This window comes from Diaporthe amygdali, assembly GCF_026229845.1.
Source record: "Diaporthe amygdali strain CAA958 chromosome Unknown NODE_22_length_803717_cov_65_427750, whole genome shotgun sequence".
Lineage (NCBI taxonomy): Eukaryota > Fungi > Ascomycota > Sordariomycetes > Diaporthales > Diaporthaceae > Diaporthe > Diaporthe amygdali.
Window position 1 is genome coordinate 242,739 of NW_026517042.1, and position 19,212 is coordinate 261,950.

The 19,212-nt window shown below is 52.0% G+C and overlaps 6 protein-coding genes across 6 annotated transcripts; 2 read left to right on the forward strand and 4 right to left on the reverse strand.

Moving 5' to 3' along the window:
- Positions 1-1,652: 1,652 nt before the first annotated feature.
- On the reverse strand, positions 1,653-3,239 carry J7T55_004546 (denosylmethionine decarboxylase; the record flags this gene model as incomplete). The annotated part of the gene is made up of 1 exon (XM_053130248.1): positions 1,653-3,239. The coding sequence occupies one exon, from the start codon at positions 3,237-3,239 to the stop codon at positions 1,653-1,655; it is 1,587 nt and encodes a 528-aa protein (XP_052991475.1).
- Positions 3,240-4,552: 1,313 nt separating this feature from the next.
- On the reverse strand, positions 4,553-5,561 carry J7T55_004547 (uncharacterized protein; the record flags this gene model as incomplete). Its single annotated transcript, XM_053130249.1, has 2 exons — positions 4,553-5,458; positions 5,520-5,561. 2 exons carry the CDS (start codon positions 5,559-5,561, stop codon positions 4,553-4,555), a joined length of 948 nt encoding a protein of 315 aa, XP_052991476.1.
- A 1,129-nt stretch (positions 5,562-6,690) lies between these two features.
- On the forward strand, positions 6,691-9,323 carry J7T55_004548 (uncharacterized protein; the record flags this gene model as incomplete). The annotated part of the gene is made up of 2 exons (XM_053130250.1): positions 6,691-8,860; positions 9,076-9,323. The coding sequence occupies 2 exons, from the start codon at positions 6,691-6,693 to the stop codon at positions 9,321-9,323; spliced, it is 2,418 nt and encodes an 805-aa protein (XP_052991477.1).
- An 883-nt stretch (positions 9,324-10,206) lies between these two features.
- J7T55_004549 (uncharacterized protein) lies at positions 10,207-12,533 on the reverse strand (the record flags this gene model as incomplete). The annotated part of the gene is made up of 4 exons (XM_053130251.1): positions 10,207-10,549; positions 10,620-11,880; positions 11,954-12,226; positions 12,425-12,533. 4 exons carry the CDS (start codon positions 12,531-12,533, stop codon positions 10,207-10,209), a joined length of 1,986 nt encoding a protein of 661 aa, XP_052991478.1.
- A 2,582-nt stretch (positions 12,534-15,115) lies between these two features.
- On the forward strand, positions 15,116-15,380 carry J7T55_004550 (uncharacterized protein; the record flags this gene model as incomplete). Its single annotated transcript, XM_053130252.1, has 2 exons — positions 15,116-15,294; positions 15,353-15,380. 2 exons carry the CDS (start codon positions 15,116-15,118, stop codon positions 15,378-15,380), a joined length of 207 nt encoding a protein of 68 aa, XP_052991479.1.
- Positions 15,381-15,944: 564 nt separating this feature from the next.
- On the reverse strand, positions 15,945-16,565 carry J7T55_004551 (uncharacterized protein; the record flags this gene model as incomplete). Its single annotated transcript, XM_053130253.1, has 2 exons — positions 15,945-16,350; positions 16,423-16,565. The coding sequence occupies 2 exons, from the start codon at positions 16,563-16,565 to the stop codon at positions 15,945-15,947; spliced, it is 549 nt and encodes a 182-aa protein (XP_052991480.1).
- Between the last annotated feature and the right edge of the window lie 2,647 nt (positions 16,566-19,212).

Sequence of the window (19,212 nt, forward strand, 5' to 3'; positions counted from 1 at the left end):
CAGCCTGAGGATCATGTTGAGCACACGACCATGTGCAACCCTTTCATCACTGTGGAGCACATCTATGAAATTGAGAGCAAGGGCGTATGGGCCACGTCTGGCCGGTGAGCGTACCTGGGTAGATATCTAGTTAGACAGCTGGGGGTCAAGGGGCTCCTTAAGGGGGTCCACAAGGCATCATTGCCCAGATATCTCGACTAAGAGCCGCAGGAAATTGTGCCCGATCAGCACTGGTGATATTCTGGTTTGCCACAAGAAAATGCTTTCAAAGGCCATACGAAGTTGATAGACGTATGATCAGTCGGATATAAGACGAGGGCCACAGGTGAAAGGATACGTGCCTAAGTAGAGCGGAGCCACCTGACCATTGGCTAGGTAGCCATCAAACAAACAGAGTTTTGGTCAGGAATCCCCCAGCTCCACATAACCTTACAGTTCACCACCAAGTTACTTTTGGCGCGACTAGAGTGGTGTGTTGGCTTTTGAAGTTGTCGAGGAGGCTATGGTTTGGCAACAAGCGATCCAGAATGTATAATTTTCCCCAGGACTGGTATCACGAATTTCCTTTCAAGCGGAGATGAAAACTCGTGCAAGATATCGGTGGAACTGTTAACAATACTGACATGTTCCCTCCATGGGCTGTGGCGTGAGTACTAGGGCCGAACATGGCGCAATCATATTGGATAGATCGTTCCATGCCAACGGTCTCTTGATCATTGGACCGATCGTTTGACCCGGCGCCCTCATGTATGTCCATGTCAAAGCTAACTTTGAGAGGGGAATTCATCGTTGTCGCCGCGGTGAACGGCCGGCCCTTGTTGTGGTAATATATAGAACCTGTGGGCCTAGGCGAACGGAGTTGATCGCCCTTTTATTTCCATAGTACAGTCGCTTCTTTTCCAAATACTTGTTGCATGTCTTAACACAGCGTACCAGCGATAAATTAAGACCGTTTAAACACCATCTGTATCCTGCCATGAGAGGAATCGCAACAAAGCATCCCACGGCAACGAAGAGATCGTGTTCAATCAGGACTGCGTTACGCGCGGAAGCTGTAAAAGGCGAGGAGAACATGAGACGGAGATCGACACCGAATCAACCAAGGGAGGAAGAATCGGTCTACCCTGGTCAGAGAAGCAAGCGTGAGTGCGGGAATTCTTCAGTTCTGAGGCATTTTCACTGCGGGCTTCGACATACGTATCCGGGCACAAGGTATAATCCACGCAGTATCATCATTCCAGCCCTGACGCTCTTTGTACTACTTCTCTCGAGTTGACAAGCAAAGGCATTGCCAATCGATCTTCTATTAGCCGCCCGGTGTTGGGAGAAAGGGCGACTGATAACCTCACGCGTCGGTGATACAATTCCTCAAGCCATACGATCCGCTGCCCTTGGCCGATTTTATAGCATGCTCGAGGCGACGGTTCACTTCGCAAGGTGCATTGTGTTCGTCGAGACATGATTACATGGTCAACAAACTTGCGCACATCAACGTTGTCGTCACAAGCAGATGGACACATTGAATCGTAAGTCATTAACCTTGAATGTACCAAGCTATTGCGATAGGAAACCGACAGCCATCATTAAATCAAAGGCCTCGTCACCAAAAATTGCCATTTCCATCACCGCCGCACCGTCTTGGAGCATTTCTCCTAGAGCTCCAAGGAAACCGATGAGCGAGGAGACTCCTCGCCAACCCTCGCACCCCCAAATCCAATCCAGTCATCCCTCTGGAAGAACCCAAAGACAAGGTCATAATCATCGAATTGATGGACAATGCGGTCGACGCGCCTGTACCCGTGGATAGCCTCGCTGCGGGTCTTACGCAGGCCGTACGGATCGGGAGGCCGCACCGCACCGGCGCCCTTGGCCTCGAACAGCGTGACGATGAACCGGCCCGGCTTGAAGATGCTTACAACGTGCTCGATGACCTCGCCCGTCTCGCGGCCGTTCTGGCCCCCTGGGACGTTGGTCTCGAAGGAGGCGAAGCTGCAGTTCGGCTCGGGAGTCACGTGGACGGTGAAGTAGTGCGTGGCACCCGCGGTCTTCTTGACGTCGTCGTTGACCTCGGCGTCAGCCTGCACCGGGGCTGGAATGACGGCGTTGGCAGAGAACCCGCACGGGGAGAAAAGGTAAGCGTCAACGCGCGCGTCCGGGTACTTGGAGGTGGGGTACACCTCGGACAGGCCGCAATTCTGCGAGACAACCGTTCCGAGGGCGTGGCCCTCCGATGTGTGTTCAGCAGGCGCGTCTTGATCAGCATCAGCATTGACACCATTGGCGAACACATCGAAAGTCTCGTCGTTCTTGTCGAGCCCTTCGACCCCAGGAGCCGCGTCGCCTTCAGGAATGTCCGAAGCTTCCTTCCTCGCCCCTTCAGCCTGCAGAACCCGATCGCGTGCGACCGCACTCGCATGCGATAGATAGAACTGCTTGGCGTTCTCAGGGTCGAGGTCGGTCATGAGAATTTCCAGCGTCTCATCCTGGTTGTCCTCCCCGCCTCGGATCTGTGGGAAAGAAGACATGATACCCGTGGGGATTTTGGCAGGACGGGTAGGGCTGTTTTCCTTGCTGCTGGTCGGAGTGCGTGGTGGAGTAAGCTGCGGGTCAGGAGTAGTGATGTAGAGGTACCAGTGGTCCCCATTCATCTTCCCAACGAGATAGGCGCTGCCGCCATCAAAGAGGTTGTCGAGAAACTTGACCTCGTCGTTCCAGCTGCGATGGGGGCCGCGCTGTTTGTCCGGGAAGAGGAAGTTCTTGCGGCTGTAGAAGACGCGGTATGGCGAGGCCATGGCAGCCTCATCCTTGATGTCGGCAACGTTGTGGAAGGGAAAGCCAGCTTCAACAGCCGCAATGCGCAAGAGCCGCCTAAGTCCGAGGAGCAAGGTGGTAGTGCCACAAGTCTTGAGGATAAGCTTGTGGGGGAAGACGAACATGCTCGACTCGGACAGCAAATAGGCGTCCATATGCTCGGAGGAGACAACCGACAGAACCTCGCAGTGGACGAGCTGAAGCATCTCCTTCCAAGTCTGGGATGGAACAACCATCAGGCCATTTTCCTTGGCTCCAGAGGGAAGCGCTGAGGGACTGGGAGCGAACCAGACCTCGAGCAACTTCTCCGGGCCCTCAAAGGCATTGCTCGAGTCTAGATCGTCGGCGACATCATGATTGATAGTCAGATGTGGAGTAGCCTCCGATGTCGACAAGACAAAGCTGTTAGGGACCTCAATATCGACCATATCCGTCTATTCTCTGCAGGAGAGCAGCAGCAACAGCAGCGAGCGCTGTAACGGTCGGGGTGGCTGGAGGAGGAGGGGTGGGCAAGAGTCGAGGTAGGTAGGTCGAAGGAAGACGAGCTTCTTCCGCGGGACACTAACTGCCAACTCAAACAGACTTTGCGGCGTCCGTTTGAGAGGGTAGGCCCACAGGACGGTGGTTGCCTTTAAGTGCTGGCGGAAGCCAGCTATAAGTCGATTGGATATCTGAACGTCTCACGGATGGGACGTTAAGGAGGTCGTGCGGGAAGAGGGAGAAGGAAGACCTGCGACGACGGAATGGTGGGCTGCTTGGTGTCGTGTGCCCCGTGGGTCAGTTTGCGCCGACACCTGTGGTGGAGTATCGGTGTTTGGTGAAGCTCTTGCCAGTTGTTTGCAGAGCTTGAGCAATTAGTAGGGCATCAATCTGTGCTGTGATGCTGTGATGCTGCAATGCTGTGCCCGTGGATGTTGGAGGGCCAGTCGTTGGTGTCGTTGCCAGTTCAAGATGTTGTTGTTGGGTGCGGCCGACGTCCAAGATATTGTTTGAAATTTTCCTGACCTGCGCCCGTCAATAGTGGGGTGCTTGGGCTTGGGCTGTCATGGTTCTTAGCAGCCCAATCGTTACGTAGTTGGCACCACCCTACCCCAGGGAGGGGGGTCCAATGATAACCGGCGCTGCTGGTCCACCGCCACAACCTTAACACCCCTATGGGCAGAGAGCTGACAGGTGATAGGGACCCCCTGGTGAACACCAAGGGGCAGACGGAGGGGTGATGAGGTGTGTGGATATCAGACTTAAGATGGGATGAAATTCGAAAAACATCATAAAATTCAGACGAATCAGAAGATAAACGCAAGTCTGAACACGAGCTATTATTCATACTATATCTCAGTTACTGTGGCTCGTTTTGGAGACAGAGTTGGCTGGCGCGCTGTCAGTATCAACTGACCAGAGTCTCGTCCTCAGTGCCTATCAAATTTACCCGTCTTCCTATCTCCTAATTCGTGGATTTGATTCGAAATAGTGGCCTTCTTACAGGCCAGCGCTCGATGCTACCTTCAATGAGTTCGAGATAGTCTCAAATCGCCGCCCAGGCTGATCCAATCCAACACTAAAAGAGGACGTCTCTGCGGCTCGTTACGGCAAGAGTCTGTTGAGCACATATCCACTCAATCTGACTTTAGTTGCCGTGCACCGCCTTGTTTCACAGAGTGTTTGGACGGATGGATCTCGTGCTGGCCTGGATAAATCCCAGGTAATTATTGGTTTGTCTTCTTCTCTATCACCCATACCGTCATGGGCCGCTTGCTGCCTTGACCACTCCGGCTGTGATAGTCTTGAACACTGAGCTTAATGCACAGTCCTGGTATTTCAATGCCAGGAGATCATCGTCATCGCCATCTGTGCCCTCTTTTGACGCAGGAACCGCCTCTGTAGCGCTTGACAAGTCCTGTCCGTCAAGAATTGTGCCGTCCGGATACCAAGGTCTTTTGCCTGAGACAATGAGTTTGGTGAATTGCGGGTCAATGGGAACGCTCCCTAGGAATTCTGTGCTAAAGTCTTGGGCTAGGACCTGGCCGCCGCCCTTGCTGAAAATGTATGTGCATTCCGAGCAGTGTGGGCAGACGAAGCCACACATGTTCTCCACGATGCCGATAACATTCAGATTCGTCTTCCGACAGAAGTCCAGCTCTTTCCGCACCATGGCAGTGGACATGTCCTGTGGCATGGTCACCAACACCGCTCCGGCTAGCTGGTCAGGCCGTGCCAGCTGGAGGAGATATTCAACTGCGGAAATGTGCTCATCGCTCGTGCCAGGAGGGGTGTCGATGAGAAGGTAGTCCGTCTCGTCCCAGGAGACATCGGTGAGGAACTGCTTGATCATGGCTGTCTTCTTCGGCCCCCGCCATACGACCGAGTCACCGCGCTTGACAAGAAACCCCAAACTCATTATTCGCAGGGCACCAAGGTTGCGAGAGGGGTCGGCGTCGTGTATGCTGACCGGTACCCAGCCGCCTGGGCCTTGTGTTATTCGTGCATTGTCTTCGACGCGGAACATGTGCGGGATATTGGGGCCGGTTAGGTCGATATCGAGAACGCCTACGGAGTGACCGGCTAATGAGAGGGAGAGGGCGAGCTGGGTCGTGACCGAGGATTTGCCAACCCCGCCTTTGCCCGAGAGGACCTGCAGGATCACATGCTGTGTTTAGCTGACAAGATCTGAAGATGCAATATGTTGATTTTGGAGGTGCATCGCTCACCAGCACAATGTGCTTGACCTTGGAGAGGTTTGCGCTCGACATGTCTGTTGCCCTACTGTTGGTCTAATGCCGAGGGGCAACCGAAGATGCTCACCCGAGTGGTCGGGTCAGCTCGATCGGACGATGGGACGTTCTCACAGCAAGATCACAGTGAGTTGAATGTCGTAAGCAAGGGAATGAGGAATGGAATCTGATCAAGAGGGGTTCGGTGCTCGCCATCTCGTCGTGAAAGATGCGACAGTCTGCGCCTGCATTTTGTCATCGACCAAAATTGGTCGGAGCGATCTCGGCAGCCAGCTGATAAAGCAGCCGCCCTTAGATAAGCATGTGCTGCTGCTGCTGCTGCTGCTCTGCTTACTTTGTTTCTCCTTCTCCTTGAACCTGCACCACGGTCCACGCTAAGGTACGCGCAGTGCATGGGCGAGGTAGGGATACTTTCCCCAGCGCAGACGACTCAATCCGCGCTGCGTAGATATACTTTTTGCCCCTGATGCTCCTGATCCCCACCGTCGGTGTCACGTCAGGACTTGGCCAGACTTGCGGTGGATGGCCCATTCGCATCGGTCTACAGCATGGACAGAGAAAGCCATCTCTGTTTTAAAAATGCCAATTGTCCATAACAGAGATCCTCCAAGCCATCGCGGCTTGGACCGCTGTCACAGCCTCCTTCAGGGTATATGACTTACTTACTTCCTTCAAATATTCACCCAGTGCCTAGACTAAACACATGCTAGGTGCTCGGACCCTGGTGCCTGCGTTGTCTAGGTACATGCTGTCTGCGGACTTTAACTTTCCCCACTGACGCGACCTCGGGAAGGTAGACCGTCCAGACCCAAGTCTTGGCCTTGCTCCAAACCTCAAATCTGCATCAACAATCGAAACACCACCCTGCTAGCCACCAACAACCTCATCACCACGGGTTTGGATACTTCTGCTTCCAAAATTTGCTTAGTGAGGCATAAGAAAGAGCTTGTTAGAAAGTTGCTCACCTGGACCACCTGCAATTGTCGACCCCAGAACCCACTGTACTGGCGCTCTCCGCGAGGTTGCGATCAACAGCTCGATTCGGGAACCCCGGCAGGACGAGGTTCAAATCTGCCAGAGGTTCACCTACAGATCGCCAATGATCGATTTATAGGCTTCAGCAACATGAGAAAGAGTCCTCGAAAGCATGGAAGATCCATGGGGCTCGCCGTGGGCGACCAACGATACCAATACAACCCTTGAGCCGACCATTCCTCGTTCCACCCTCGAACTCCCTAGCCGCACCCTCACCAGGCAACGGTCCTTCTCTACAGCATCGCCATGGGCCGCTGACGAGGATGGCTTGGATGACTGGGCAGCTGCAGGCTCTGGTCTGGCGTTGCCCACGCCTGCGGCTACGTCAAGTTCGATCTGGGCAGGATGGGGCGGTGAAAATACTCTAAACTCGAGCCAGACACAATTGACACCCACCCCTAGGGCACGAGAGGGCAGTCTCGGCATGCACAGTCCATCATGGCCCGCCGCCGCGTCTCCAGGCCTTCCTCCGTCCAAGACGATATCGCGCAGGAGCAGTTCTCGCTCTCTGTTCCGCCAGCCCTCCCCCGATCCTTGGGCTGTCGAGTTTTCGGAGAATCGATTGAGTCTCCCAACCCCGGCCCTGGTCTCGGCCGAGCAGGCTGCGTTCTCCACACTTGACAGACACGAGGAGGAGAATGAAGAGGATCTGGCGAAACTCAAGGAAGACCAGAGACCTGCCGATGCTCCAACAGAAGCCGAAAAAACGCAGGACCGCGAGACTCCGCAACCCTCAGACAAGACTCGGGTCGAAGACGTGGACCCAGTCACAACTACACGCGAAGAAGTGGCCAATAGAGAAGATGGAGACGGGACAAATACCAGATCGCTCAGTGGCTCTCGGCAATCATCAATGTCAGCTGATAGCCACCATGAAGACCGGCCGGACTCCCCGATCACTTCTATGGACGAGGATGCAAAGGATCGTCCTCAAATACCACGGAGAGCATCAGCCAAGGTCCAGGAGCTGGTTCATATGTACGACGGAATGGTCAAGCCGAACGAAAACGCACTCTCCGTACCTAGCGCGGCTGGTGGCAGACAACGCAGCACCAGTCGGGGTGCGGCGAGTATTCGCAGTGCAAGGACGGAGGATCTTAGCGATTTCGGGGATTTCGAAGACGCGGAAAGCCCTGATTCCGCCCCACCATCAAGGAAACCTTCCGTCGGTGGATCTCCTCGTCCGGGTAGCTCCAGAGCTGGTCGCGCAAGATCTGCCTCGAAAGCGTCATTACGAGCTCCAAGTATCACGAAGTCGTTAGCCCCGGCGCCGATTCCCGAGGAGAGATCAAATGTGTTCCAAGATTTGCGCGCCAAGTTTGGCCCAGTCAGGTTCACTCCGGACCTTGAGAGCATCGACAAATTGTACGATGTGGCGAAGCTCGACGCGGAGCAGCCAAGCGCCAAGGACTACAGTCTCGACGCCGTTGAGGGGATCATCAACGACAGTTTCTCGTCCGTCTCAGAGCGCAAGACCTGGTACCGCATTTCTCGGCCTGGCTCCATGCGTAGGCACGACCTGGGAGACGATGACAATTACCGCCGTGTGACTTGGCCAATTTCAAGGGTGCGGGAAGAGACCAACAAGATCGTGCGCCGATGGATGGAGGAAGGTTCGTACTCTGGAGGTCATCCGTCGTTCGGTGGCAGTACCTCTGTTAAAGGCGGAGCGTTCAATTGGGATACGAAGGCAGAACCACTCTCCATGGATCAGATCTTTGGCAAGAGGAAGAGTGCCCAGCCTCCAAAGGCCGCGCCCGCTCCGGTGCCTCGCCCCCTATCCTTGCAGCCGAAGTCAGCTGCGGCTCACTCTCGCAATTTGTCCGCCGACGTCAAGAGTCTACCCCCTCGGTCTCCGGGCGTGATCAGCCTACCATCTCCGTCACCCTTGAGTATTCCGGGCCCACCCAAGAGTCCTGCCTTTGGCTGGAGTACAATGACCGATGGATCTGCCACTCCTGCCTCCTCACGCCCGCCCAGCCGGGCTGTTAGGCAGTCCCTTGACGTCCCGTCGTCAAGATTTGGTAGCAGCACTGGTGTTACTGCCGGCATCCAAGAGCCAGAGAGCAGGCATTCTCTGCAGCTGGCCCCGCCGCCTTCAGCGCCATCAGTGAGCTCAAACGCTTTGGTGGAGGACGAGAACGAAGAGGAATGGGGGGAAATGGTAGCCTCCCCAATGGAAAGCAGTCGGCCTGCCAGCGGGCTTTTTGACACTGGCGTGAATGGCTCCATAGCTGAGCTCTCCGCAAACGACCCGTCACCGGCGCCCTCCACCGACACTGGTGCAACACTTACTGCCGTTGCCTCGAAACTTGAACATGACAGGGCCACTCCAAAGGCGGAACAACAGCCACCCGCATCCTCGGCTGCAATTTGGGACTTCTCAGCTTTCGACACGACTCTAGCTCCATCCTTTGCACCTGTCTCTCCAGTTGTGCCCGCCATCCCTCCAGCCACAACTTCTAAGCCAGAGTTCGACTTTGACACGCCGCTACAGTCACCCGCTTTGAGCGGGCCCTCGAGGACAGCATCGCCAACGTCAGCCTTTCAACTGCCTACGCCGTCTACACCATCTGGCCCAAATTTGTCTTCGAGGACTTCATCACAAGCATCATTCCAGCTCCCTCCACCGCCCACACCTCCTGTTTCAACCCAGTCAAAGCACACACCAAAGTCATCCATTGGTTCGCAACCAGCCCTGGAGCCCATCAGGCCAATTTCGCCTGCGACATTTCAACTCTCTAAACCGCCGTCCCCCAAACACTCCAATCGACCATCACTCAGCTTGGGTCGACCCTCTCCGTTACAACAAGTCATAACCCCCATAACCCCGAAGGCCTCCTCACCGAAACCAATGAGCCCAACGATACCGTCTGCTACTATTAATCCCCCTGCAAAGAGTGTCAGCTTCGCTCAGGATGATGAGGAGAATCGTGCTGTTAGAAGCATTGTGGACGCTTTGCCTGACTTGTCATATATGCTTCGTTGAAATCTACGTTGACTCCTTACGCTTATTACCGGGAGTTGATCCTACTGTCTGCATTGCCAGTGGCGTTTTGGGCTGGGGATTTGGAAAGAAAAAAGAAAAACATTTTTATCTTACTGAACTTGGATAACGAATGCAATGCATCAGCACTGAAAATAGTGTACATGGAATGAATAAACTAATTAGCGTTTGCCTTCGCCTCTCACTACATCGTTGCCCTTGCCACTCACATAAATTTGGTCTTTGTTACTTGACTGATGCTGGTTTCTTACAATATGCTTTGCGCAAATTCTGCAAAGCTTCCGGGTGGTGGAATTTGCAAAATGTCTTCATGCGCCTGTCACTGTTCAGCATAGAGTGACTACTTTGAGGTGTAGAGTATATCATTTTGTTGATATCAATGAGATAAACGCCACTTCATTGCCATCTATATCAAATAGAAACGTATCGCTCCTCACTGATCTATTCTGGACGGAAAAGTCGTCCACCATCTTGTCTGCCATCTTCGTTGAATCTCACGCTTGTCGCCTGTTACTCCCAAATACAAACGCTTTCTAGCGTCGCAACTCTTCAAGCCCCATTTTGTCTGCTTTTCAGCCAAATCATAGAAAGTACCCTTCCCTCGACACCCAGCATTTTATCTTACCGCGGCTCTTGCCTCAGAGCACTCCCATATGCCTCTATCCGACCCCCATCGTGCAACAAAGCCCGACGCTCCTCATCCGCCAGGTCTTCTCCAAACCTCAAACTCTTCCCACCGCCACTTTCTCTCGTCTTGACGTACACGAAGAAAGTCAGGGCCGCGCTGATCACGCTCCCGGCCATCGCGAAGACGAGGTTGATAGGCACAGGATTATCGTGCAGGGGCCCGTGGGTGAGTGCGTCCAGTGCCGGTTGAATGAATTGTCCCACGCCTGAGATGGCAGTGATGCTGCCGTATATACGACCGAAGGTTGAGAAACCGAAGACTTTTGTTGCGTAGTCGCTATATCAAACAGAAAACATCAGTCTTGTGCCTCTAGGGCTCGGACAGAAAGGAACGGGTTGAAACTCACGAGACAGCCGAGTAATATAGCGGGCGGAATATCACAAACGCAACAACGGTGGCGTATCCCGCCCATAGGGCCGGGATGACATTGAGCCCGCCCAACACCACAATAAGCACAGTCAACACGCTCAGCGTCCCCCATACAGGCACCTCGTTAAGCAGAATCCCAATAAATGGCGTGGTGATGACGCCTGCCACGGGCAACGCGACGTCAAAGAAGGAGTTCACTTTCTCGGCAAGATCCTCCCCGCCAAGCATATACCGGTACTGCGCGCGCACGGTGGCGATGAAGTAGTTCATGCGCATCATCTGCAGCACCGTCAGGATCAGGATCAGCCAGAACCACGGCGTCAGAACCTGCCGCGCGAACGGCAAGTCGTGCACCTCAGCGCCGTACACGCCCGAAGTCTCCTGCCGCCCGCGCGCGGCAGCGCGGTCCGCCTCGCGCTCGTCCTCGTCGCCCGTGACCGTCTCGATCGCCTCAAGCTGCGCCTCGCGCTTCGCAGCGCGCCGATTCCGCGCCTGCTTCAGCTCCCGCGGCCGGCCTGCGTATACCTCGTCGTCGCTGTCGTGGATGTCGCGGGTTTCGTCCTGTGCGCGGTCGATGGCGGCTTGGTACTCGCTGCGGGTGACGTAGCTTGTCTTTGGCATGATGGTGAGCTCGGCCGAGAGGATCAGGAGCGGGATGAACACCGCGAAGGCGGCGAAGAAGTACGCTGGCTTGAAGGCGTGGTCGGTAGCCTCGTAGGCGAGCCGGTAGAAGAGGTAGACTGCCGCGCTCGCGTCAAAAGCACCCGTCACCAGCGCCACGATCAGGCCTGAGTGCCGGGGGAAAGCGTGGGAGAGCTGATAGGAGCTGACGAAGAGGAATGTCCCGCCCAGGCCGAGGAGAAGGTTCCCGACGATATATCCATCGAAATGGCCTAGCTCCTCGCCCAGCTGGAAGGCCAGGGCCATGCATCCGCTACCGAGGAAGAGAATCGCCGCCGCGAGGATGTAGCACATGCGCCGCCCGTAATTGTCTAGTACCCAACCGCCCAGCATGTTACTAATGTTCAATGTGATGGACGCCAGAATGAACATCAAATTCAGGCGCATGTCTTGCTCCGGGCAGGGCAGCTGGCTCTCCTTCCCCGTTGGAGGTGACCAGTCTGTCGGGCAGAGAGAGCGGTAGACCCCTTCAGCAATGAGAATTGGTTTGAGAGCTGCAAAACCACAGACTATTCCTGATGCCAGGACACAACAAAGCACAGCAAGGGCGACCTGGGCTGTCACATGGCGTCAATTCTAGGCCTGAGAGAAAGGCTCTTGTAACATGGTTGTGAATACTCTATGACTTACCCACTCTCTTCGTTATGGCAACCTCGTACGCCGCCCTGTTCTCCGCGATCTCGGGCGGGAACGATTCATAATGCTGAAGCGGCTTTTGCGCGAACGGGTCGTAGCTGATAGTTCGCCATATTTCATCGTTTTTGGGGATCGATAAAGCGGCATGTTGAGTACCATCTGAATCTGCGCGGTCATCATCGTCGCGAGAGGTTTGATAGTTGCCATTCTCAAAGTCATGGTCTTCAAGTACTGTGTCGATGCCTTCCGGCGCCGTTCGGCGTTGAGCTAGAGACATGATTTCCGGTGATCAACTCGTAGAAAATAAGCGTAACACGATGAAACAGATGTCGCCCTGAATGTCTTGTGCAATTCAGTCAAATTAAGAAATCCGGCATATCACTTGCATTCGGGGCTGGTAGAGGCCGCCAGCATGCGCTTAAAGCCTCGGGTATCTCTCAAGGGGACGATAAGTATGCGCAGTACAGCACCACTCCGCAACGACCTGACGCAGGTTCAATTGGAAGATGGACGATGTCACATTTCGAAGAAAGGAGAACTCGACGGTGAGGCTTCTCATATGCCCTTGGGCCATTTTAAGTTTCTGTAATGGAGGGTGGGCTGCACAATCGAGATGATAGAGGTATGATGCATGGAATCCTGGAACCCTGCTCCACTAACTGTAACCGCGACGACTGGAAATGTCTAGAAAAGCTCGGGGACCAGCCTGCCAAGCAACGACGTCCGCGCCGACAACCGGCAGCAAGACGCGTGAGAACACAGCCAGACACGCGTATAGTGTCATTTACCGTCTTAGGAGAATGTCAACGTCAAAGATTCTGTTACTATCCTTGGGGAAGGGTCTCACATCAAGGGTCTCAGATCTAAGTAAATCTGTTCGATTAATCGCCTCAAATCATGCGACCTCGCGAATAATGACTGCATCTCGCTGACCAGTAAAGAACGGCAATGTGGCGAGCGAATGGTCACGGCAGGATTTCTTTCCATGTCGACCGTATGGATTGCCACTGCTCAATCACCGCCTACAAAATCATACGAAACCTGCCTTTATGGATTGATCACAGGCGTTGCAGCAAATGATAAGGCACTACTGTGGTATCATTCTTTTCCCCGAGGTCACACGGCATACCTCAACCACGGCTTGTTCTTCATCGGTTTCCCGTAGGAGAGCTGATACTGCCGCACAGGGGAGTGATTCATGCTGTCGTCATGGGTAGTTCGGTCGGAAACTCACTCAGTATAGAAGAGTCAACCAAACTCCGACACGGATCATGCAAGCAGTGACTGACAGCAATATCGGGCCGCGTCTTGCGCCAGTCTTTCTGGTCACGGCTGGCTGCTTCCGGACATATTTACGAAATATGACCATCAGAAGTCACTACTCACTGCTGATTTCAGTGACGAGCTGTTGCGAGTGAGCTTGAACATGATGTGGAAACATGAACTCCAGAACGGGTATAAATAGGGGGAAAAGAGACACATTATTTCTGCTTTGTCTGTTCTTCCTAGGATTTATCGCATCTCTGGAATAATACAACTCCCATCGATCGCAACAAAACAATACAATTAATAAGCCGAACAAGAAGAAGACCGTGAAAGCCACCTTAAGCCCATCAGACATGCAGAAGGGCAGAAACACCAAATAAAACGGCCTGCAAACCTCATTAGCCTACTCTGAAGCGACAGCAACCAAGAATCAGTCAATTCCCGGAAGGCGACAACGATGTGCATCGAATACGCCTTGAAGTACAGCGACTGCGGCTGTATGGTGCAGCATATGGTCATGGGCAAACTGGTACAGAAATATGAGAAGCATCCGTGTGGCATCAATGGACGACCTGCCTCGGGCTGCGCAGGGCAGAAGACATCCAGTGAGCAGATTAAACTCGTGGCAGGATCGTGTGCGGCACACGCAAAGCATGACTAGTACGGGGTGGTCGCACACGACTGTACTAGGCGGAAATTTCGTTTGGGACCCGATGCATGGAAGCCAGAGCTGGTTTGTTGGAGGGCTCGCGAGTCTAAGGAAATCTAGGGGGCAGAACGACTTGCTTGTTTTTTTTTTAGCGACTACTGTTTAATGAGAGGCATCTTTGCGCTGCAAGTGATTTATTCGTGATTGCGATCTACGCCTGCCGTTTACATGTGATACGAGATTAGATAGTGTGTACTTCTTAGTAAACAAAGATATGATGGATCTTCTGTCGGCCCACCCATTACACGCTCGCCTCTGATGTGGTTCCAATATTCGCCATACAGCCCCTTTTTTCAATATAAGTCCGATCGAATGTCGTAAGTCGGCTTTGACAGGTTCCGTTCCAGAAGGGTCACTGACCCGATCTTGTTGAGGTTTTAATGACTAGTTGCCAATGATGACTGCAGGCGATCAACCGCCGGGGCAAGCCATGCGTCGCCCACGCTCTATAATTATGGGCAGGTATGTGCTTTGCACAGTAAGCTTGCGTGGGGGCTAGCTGTGCCAAGCATTTTTCACGAGATCCAGGGAGTGGTGTTGAGAAGACAATCGACCGCATGGTAGGGGCAAGCCAAGTGTTACAGTTATCTTCCAAGAACGATATTCTGACATACAAATTTACAAAAATAATCTCCAGTGATCCCCTTTTTTCCCCGACGTAGATAGTGCATGGGCCAAACTTCTGGTGATTCAGTCTTACATGCAATTTAGAAAAGCAAAAGCGATAGGGGAAGTCGGGAAAGGCTCCATTGACCGTACCATGGTAAGTGTGTTCGAGGTTATGTGCAAGTCTTGGCTCGACTGACAAAGTTGAGCACTTAAATCTGTTTCTACTTACTTCTTGAACGGATGGTGCAGTGGATCGTGGAAGGGACCTGAGACGACAGCAGGGAGGCTGAAGTGTGGGGCCGGGGTGCCTGTTTCACCTGCCTCTGGACCTCGTCTCATGTCGACCGAAGAGGAACAAGGTTCGCACCCCTTTAAGGAAAGAACATAAAGGGAATAGCATCTCCAAACTCGACTATGTATAAGAAGCTCGTCATTTCCAAAGCACCATTTGATTCGCTCTCCTCAGAGCTTACTTTCGCGAACATCTTTGCTGTGCAAGATTCATCTCAACGACTTCTTTTTCTACGTATCTCTTAATCGTCAAATTTCGCGTCACGTCTTCGTCAACCACGATGAAATTCCAAGACACATTCTTGATTCTCACCAGCATCGCCTCTGTCGCGATGGGAGCCCCTACGCCGCAATCCGTTCCAGCCAAGGATAACAGCGGAGGAAGAGTCGTCCTCGATGGCGCTGAATGCAGCCCCGTTCAAGGCCGCTTGGTCTGCGACGATGGCTTCGGCAACACATTGTAAGCCGTCTCATGGTCATTGAAGCTCATTTGTTTACTGACCAAAATGTTCGTGAAGTTTCGCCGATGATCCTTTTTCGTCATGAAGCCACTAGGAAGAGTGAAAGCTAGTATCACGTTATAGTGGGATTAATAGCAAGTCTTGACTTCGCAAAGACGATCTTGGTCTGGCGTAGCGATTGAGATGTAAGAGGGAAGACTACAAGACTAATAGCGTTTATGCGAGCGGCTTCTGAGAACGCCAAGTATTCTATCGATAGAGTGAGGCTCCCGAGGAAGCCGCTCATTGGAGTAACATCCCGCGTCTAATGATAGGGTAGAGGGGGTTTGTCAATGGAGGGAATATTGACAAGGCGGACCGGGCTGATGCACAAATTATGAGCCTTAGACGTTGCATGTCATTATTCTAGCCCAAGCGCATGTTTTGTCAAAGCCTTGTTCACCACCTACCTAAATATCTCATCTGAACTGGAAGACTTCATGACGAAGTTAACACGTATTTGACTCCAAAAGTTCACGTTCTGGTTGCCCCGTTTGGGTCAAAAGCAGTAAATTCTTGCTACGTAACCAGACCACACCTGGATATGCAATACACTGAGTCGACGTTTGAAAGGAAATTGTTGGACTCTGTCCATAACGCCGATTACCGTTCAAAACTTGCGGTATCTCGGGCAGTATATACTCCAGACCAGATTCCCAATGCAACTGAATTTTACTGCCTCGATGTAGGTCCGCACATCTTTGGAAAGTTCCAGGTTCTCCTTTGTATCCTCAACAATTTGACAATACTCGGCGGCGTACTTTTGTATTTCCTCTACACAGATCGTCTTTGCTTTCTGTTCGTCGACTGAACGCTCTTGCATGATCACCCAGACAGCGTTGAAAACGTAATCCTGATTTGCTCGCTTGGCAGCACGTCGTTCCTTTTCCCACGAATAGAGGTCATTTGTGAGACCCAAGACGGCGTACCCAGGTCTAGCGAGTTCCATACAGATGTCTAGCTCATCATCTGGTATAGTCAGGCCCATTCCGAATGTGAGAGTGCCAAACCAGAATCTGGAGAGGGACATTAGAGCTCAATTTGTTCGGTTCCAATCGAGGCATGGTATTTATTTTTGGGTCACTCACAACTCTCCGGAATCAATCACGCGAGCCGGTACATAATCCGCCAGGGTCTCGAATGGAGCAGTCCTAGTCCGAGAAGCCAGTTGAACAAATGAAGCCCAGGCTTTCATAGCTATGATAGCTCGCTCCTTGTCAATCGATATCATTTCTGAGAGAATTTGTGCTTGCAAAACTTTTTCCGGCCTCGTTGTCGGCTTGACATCCCGATCGAGAACTTCACTTCCGAAGGTATCTAAGATATTGAGTGGGAGCTCATGCAAGTTCTTCAAATCAAGATCCTCCATAGCGTCTAAAAAGATTATCGAATTATTAATTTCCAACTAGTCAAACTTGAAAAAAGAAATTGGAAGCAAATGTTCCACTAACCGTCGTAAATAAACGCGAATTCATTGGCATACGAGATTGTCTCTAGTCTGTCTGGGAGACACTCAGGTACAGTCACCCGAATGAAGCTGTATGGCTCTCCAAGCCCTCCTTCATAGCCTTTGATAGGGGAGACATAGTCGTTCCAGTCCTTTTGAGCTCGAGACGCTCCGCGAATCTCACTTACATCATCCTTGTGTATTCGAAGAGGGATACCGCTGTCCAGTCCATCTGTCTGGTATAAATGACCACTGATCTCTTGGGAATATATGAAATCCATGATGGTGTTTATAATTATAAAGAAGACAACACGAAAGCTCACCTCGCGCGTTTATTTGCACCAAAATTTTCAGCCGTTCAGTCCATGCTAAGAGGGTCTACTCGCCAGACATACCTGTACAGTTCGAAGTCTGCCTCTTATCTGCGGCTGCTTGCTCCTGGAACTACATGCTCGGACTCCGAAGAGGAGTAGCGTGGTGCAAGGGCCCAAAGCCCGTTGCAACCGATCGGTCTTCGTTCGTGTTACATTGATAACAATGTAAGAGCAAATGTGCTTCATGCTGAACAACACATTAGAGCTAGGACACAATATCCACAACGCCATCTTACTATAGATGCCTAGAGACAGAGTACAAGGGGTCCACACTGGAAGTAGACCGCGCGGGAGCGCCAGTCGATTGGCTACGGGCATCGTGCACTTGTTCCTTCGCGCCAGGACTAATCTTACCTTGGAACAACAGGGTGAGAGAGACGGTTCCACCAGCCCTAGTAAGGAAAGAGAAAAAATCCTACGACGTAATGCGAGGACTTTGAGTAATCACAGAATGGCGAAATGCCTGAAATCATGCCAGCTTTACCGAGCCGCAATACACCTATTGAGTTGTCAAAACCAGATTATCTTAGCTGCGTCGTTCTAGCCTCTGTTTTAGCATTTATTGCCGAGTCTAAATATCCTTTGGTGCTTGCGGATCGCCAATGAACCAAGTAAGAGAGCATGGGTATAGGTGAGACTGGCAGGGATGAAACATCTTACAGCAGGACTGACACGCTGACTGGCCATACCGTAGAGCATGGACCCCATTGTTCTAAGCATGTCCACAGCCCCAGTGGGTGGTCATACATTTAGGCACTGGTACCGGAAGACCGCGGCTAGTCTCACAGTTGCTGAATCAAATGAAGCGTAAAGTACCGTCCATTAATCTATCATATCCTGACCAATTTCATATTAGGTAACCCGGACAGCATTGTGTGCATGCTTGTTGTAGAAAAGGCATATATATTCGGACGCGATACGATGTTCAGAGTTCTATAGAGCTGAGGAACCTTTTATTCTACAACCTGGCATTTCGTCGAATTCCTGGGCCGTCATTCACGCCAAGCGAGTCTATTGATTACAAGAATCCTTTCATGCAGCTCACCGGCATGACTACCTAATTAGTAATGGAGAAGATTGCGCGTGTATTACTGTGAATAGTTGCCAAGACTGAGCCGGCATTTTGGTAGACCCCTCTGGCCAGATCGAAGTCACACACAGCGTGCAGTCAGGGCTCGGATGTAACGAGTCTTCGACTGTAAAGACCTATTCCATCATCTGAAGCTGACTTGACTCCTCGGAGAACTCAGAGAACTGAATCTGCTATGACTGGTTGACCAACTTTCTTGCAATCGGTATTTTGCATCTCATTTGCCCTCTGAGGATCAAGGCTCTCTTCAAGCGACCCAGAAATCTCCGATCAAGATGACTGTGTCACTCGCCGTTGGCTTTGACTTGGCCACCACCATTCATGTAGTGTTGTTAATCTATTTCATTTATGTTTCCGGTACTATCGTTTACAGACTTTTCTTCTCGCCTCTCGCGAAGTTCCCAGGCCCCAGATTTGCAGCCGCAACCGGCTGGTACGAATTTTATTTCGACTGGTGGCTTCAAGGGAAGTATATCTTCGAGATTGAAAAAATGCATAGAAAATATGGTCAGTGGAGTACTTTCACGATGTTGACTTTTGTTTTCTGCTCTTTTTTTTCATCTTCTTTTTTCAAGAAAAGAAAACAAAAGCGGATTGGCAAGCAAGTTATGTGACTGCCTCACCCCACTGGGAGGTCATGCTTGGTTGTGGGTAAAGAGTCCTGGGTTAAGTATTTCCTCATAACAGGTCCGATCGTCAGAGTTAACCCGGAAGAACTCTCAATCCACGATGCCAACTTCTATAACGAGATCTATGTCACGGAGAGCAGGAGAAGAACGCACAACTATGATGTCTTCTGCAAAGGCATCGATTTTGATGGTAAGAAACCTTCCGTTGTGTCTCTGGAATTGAACAAGGAAAGAGTGGAAAAGAGAAGAAAGGGAATGGAACGCACTAAGCTCGCGAAGTTCAATTTTTACCCACCACGCTGATTTAATCTTGTTGGACAGGTTCTCATTTCCTAAGT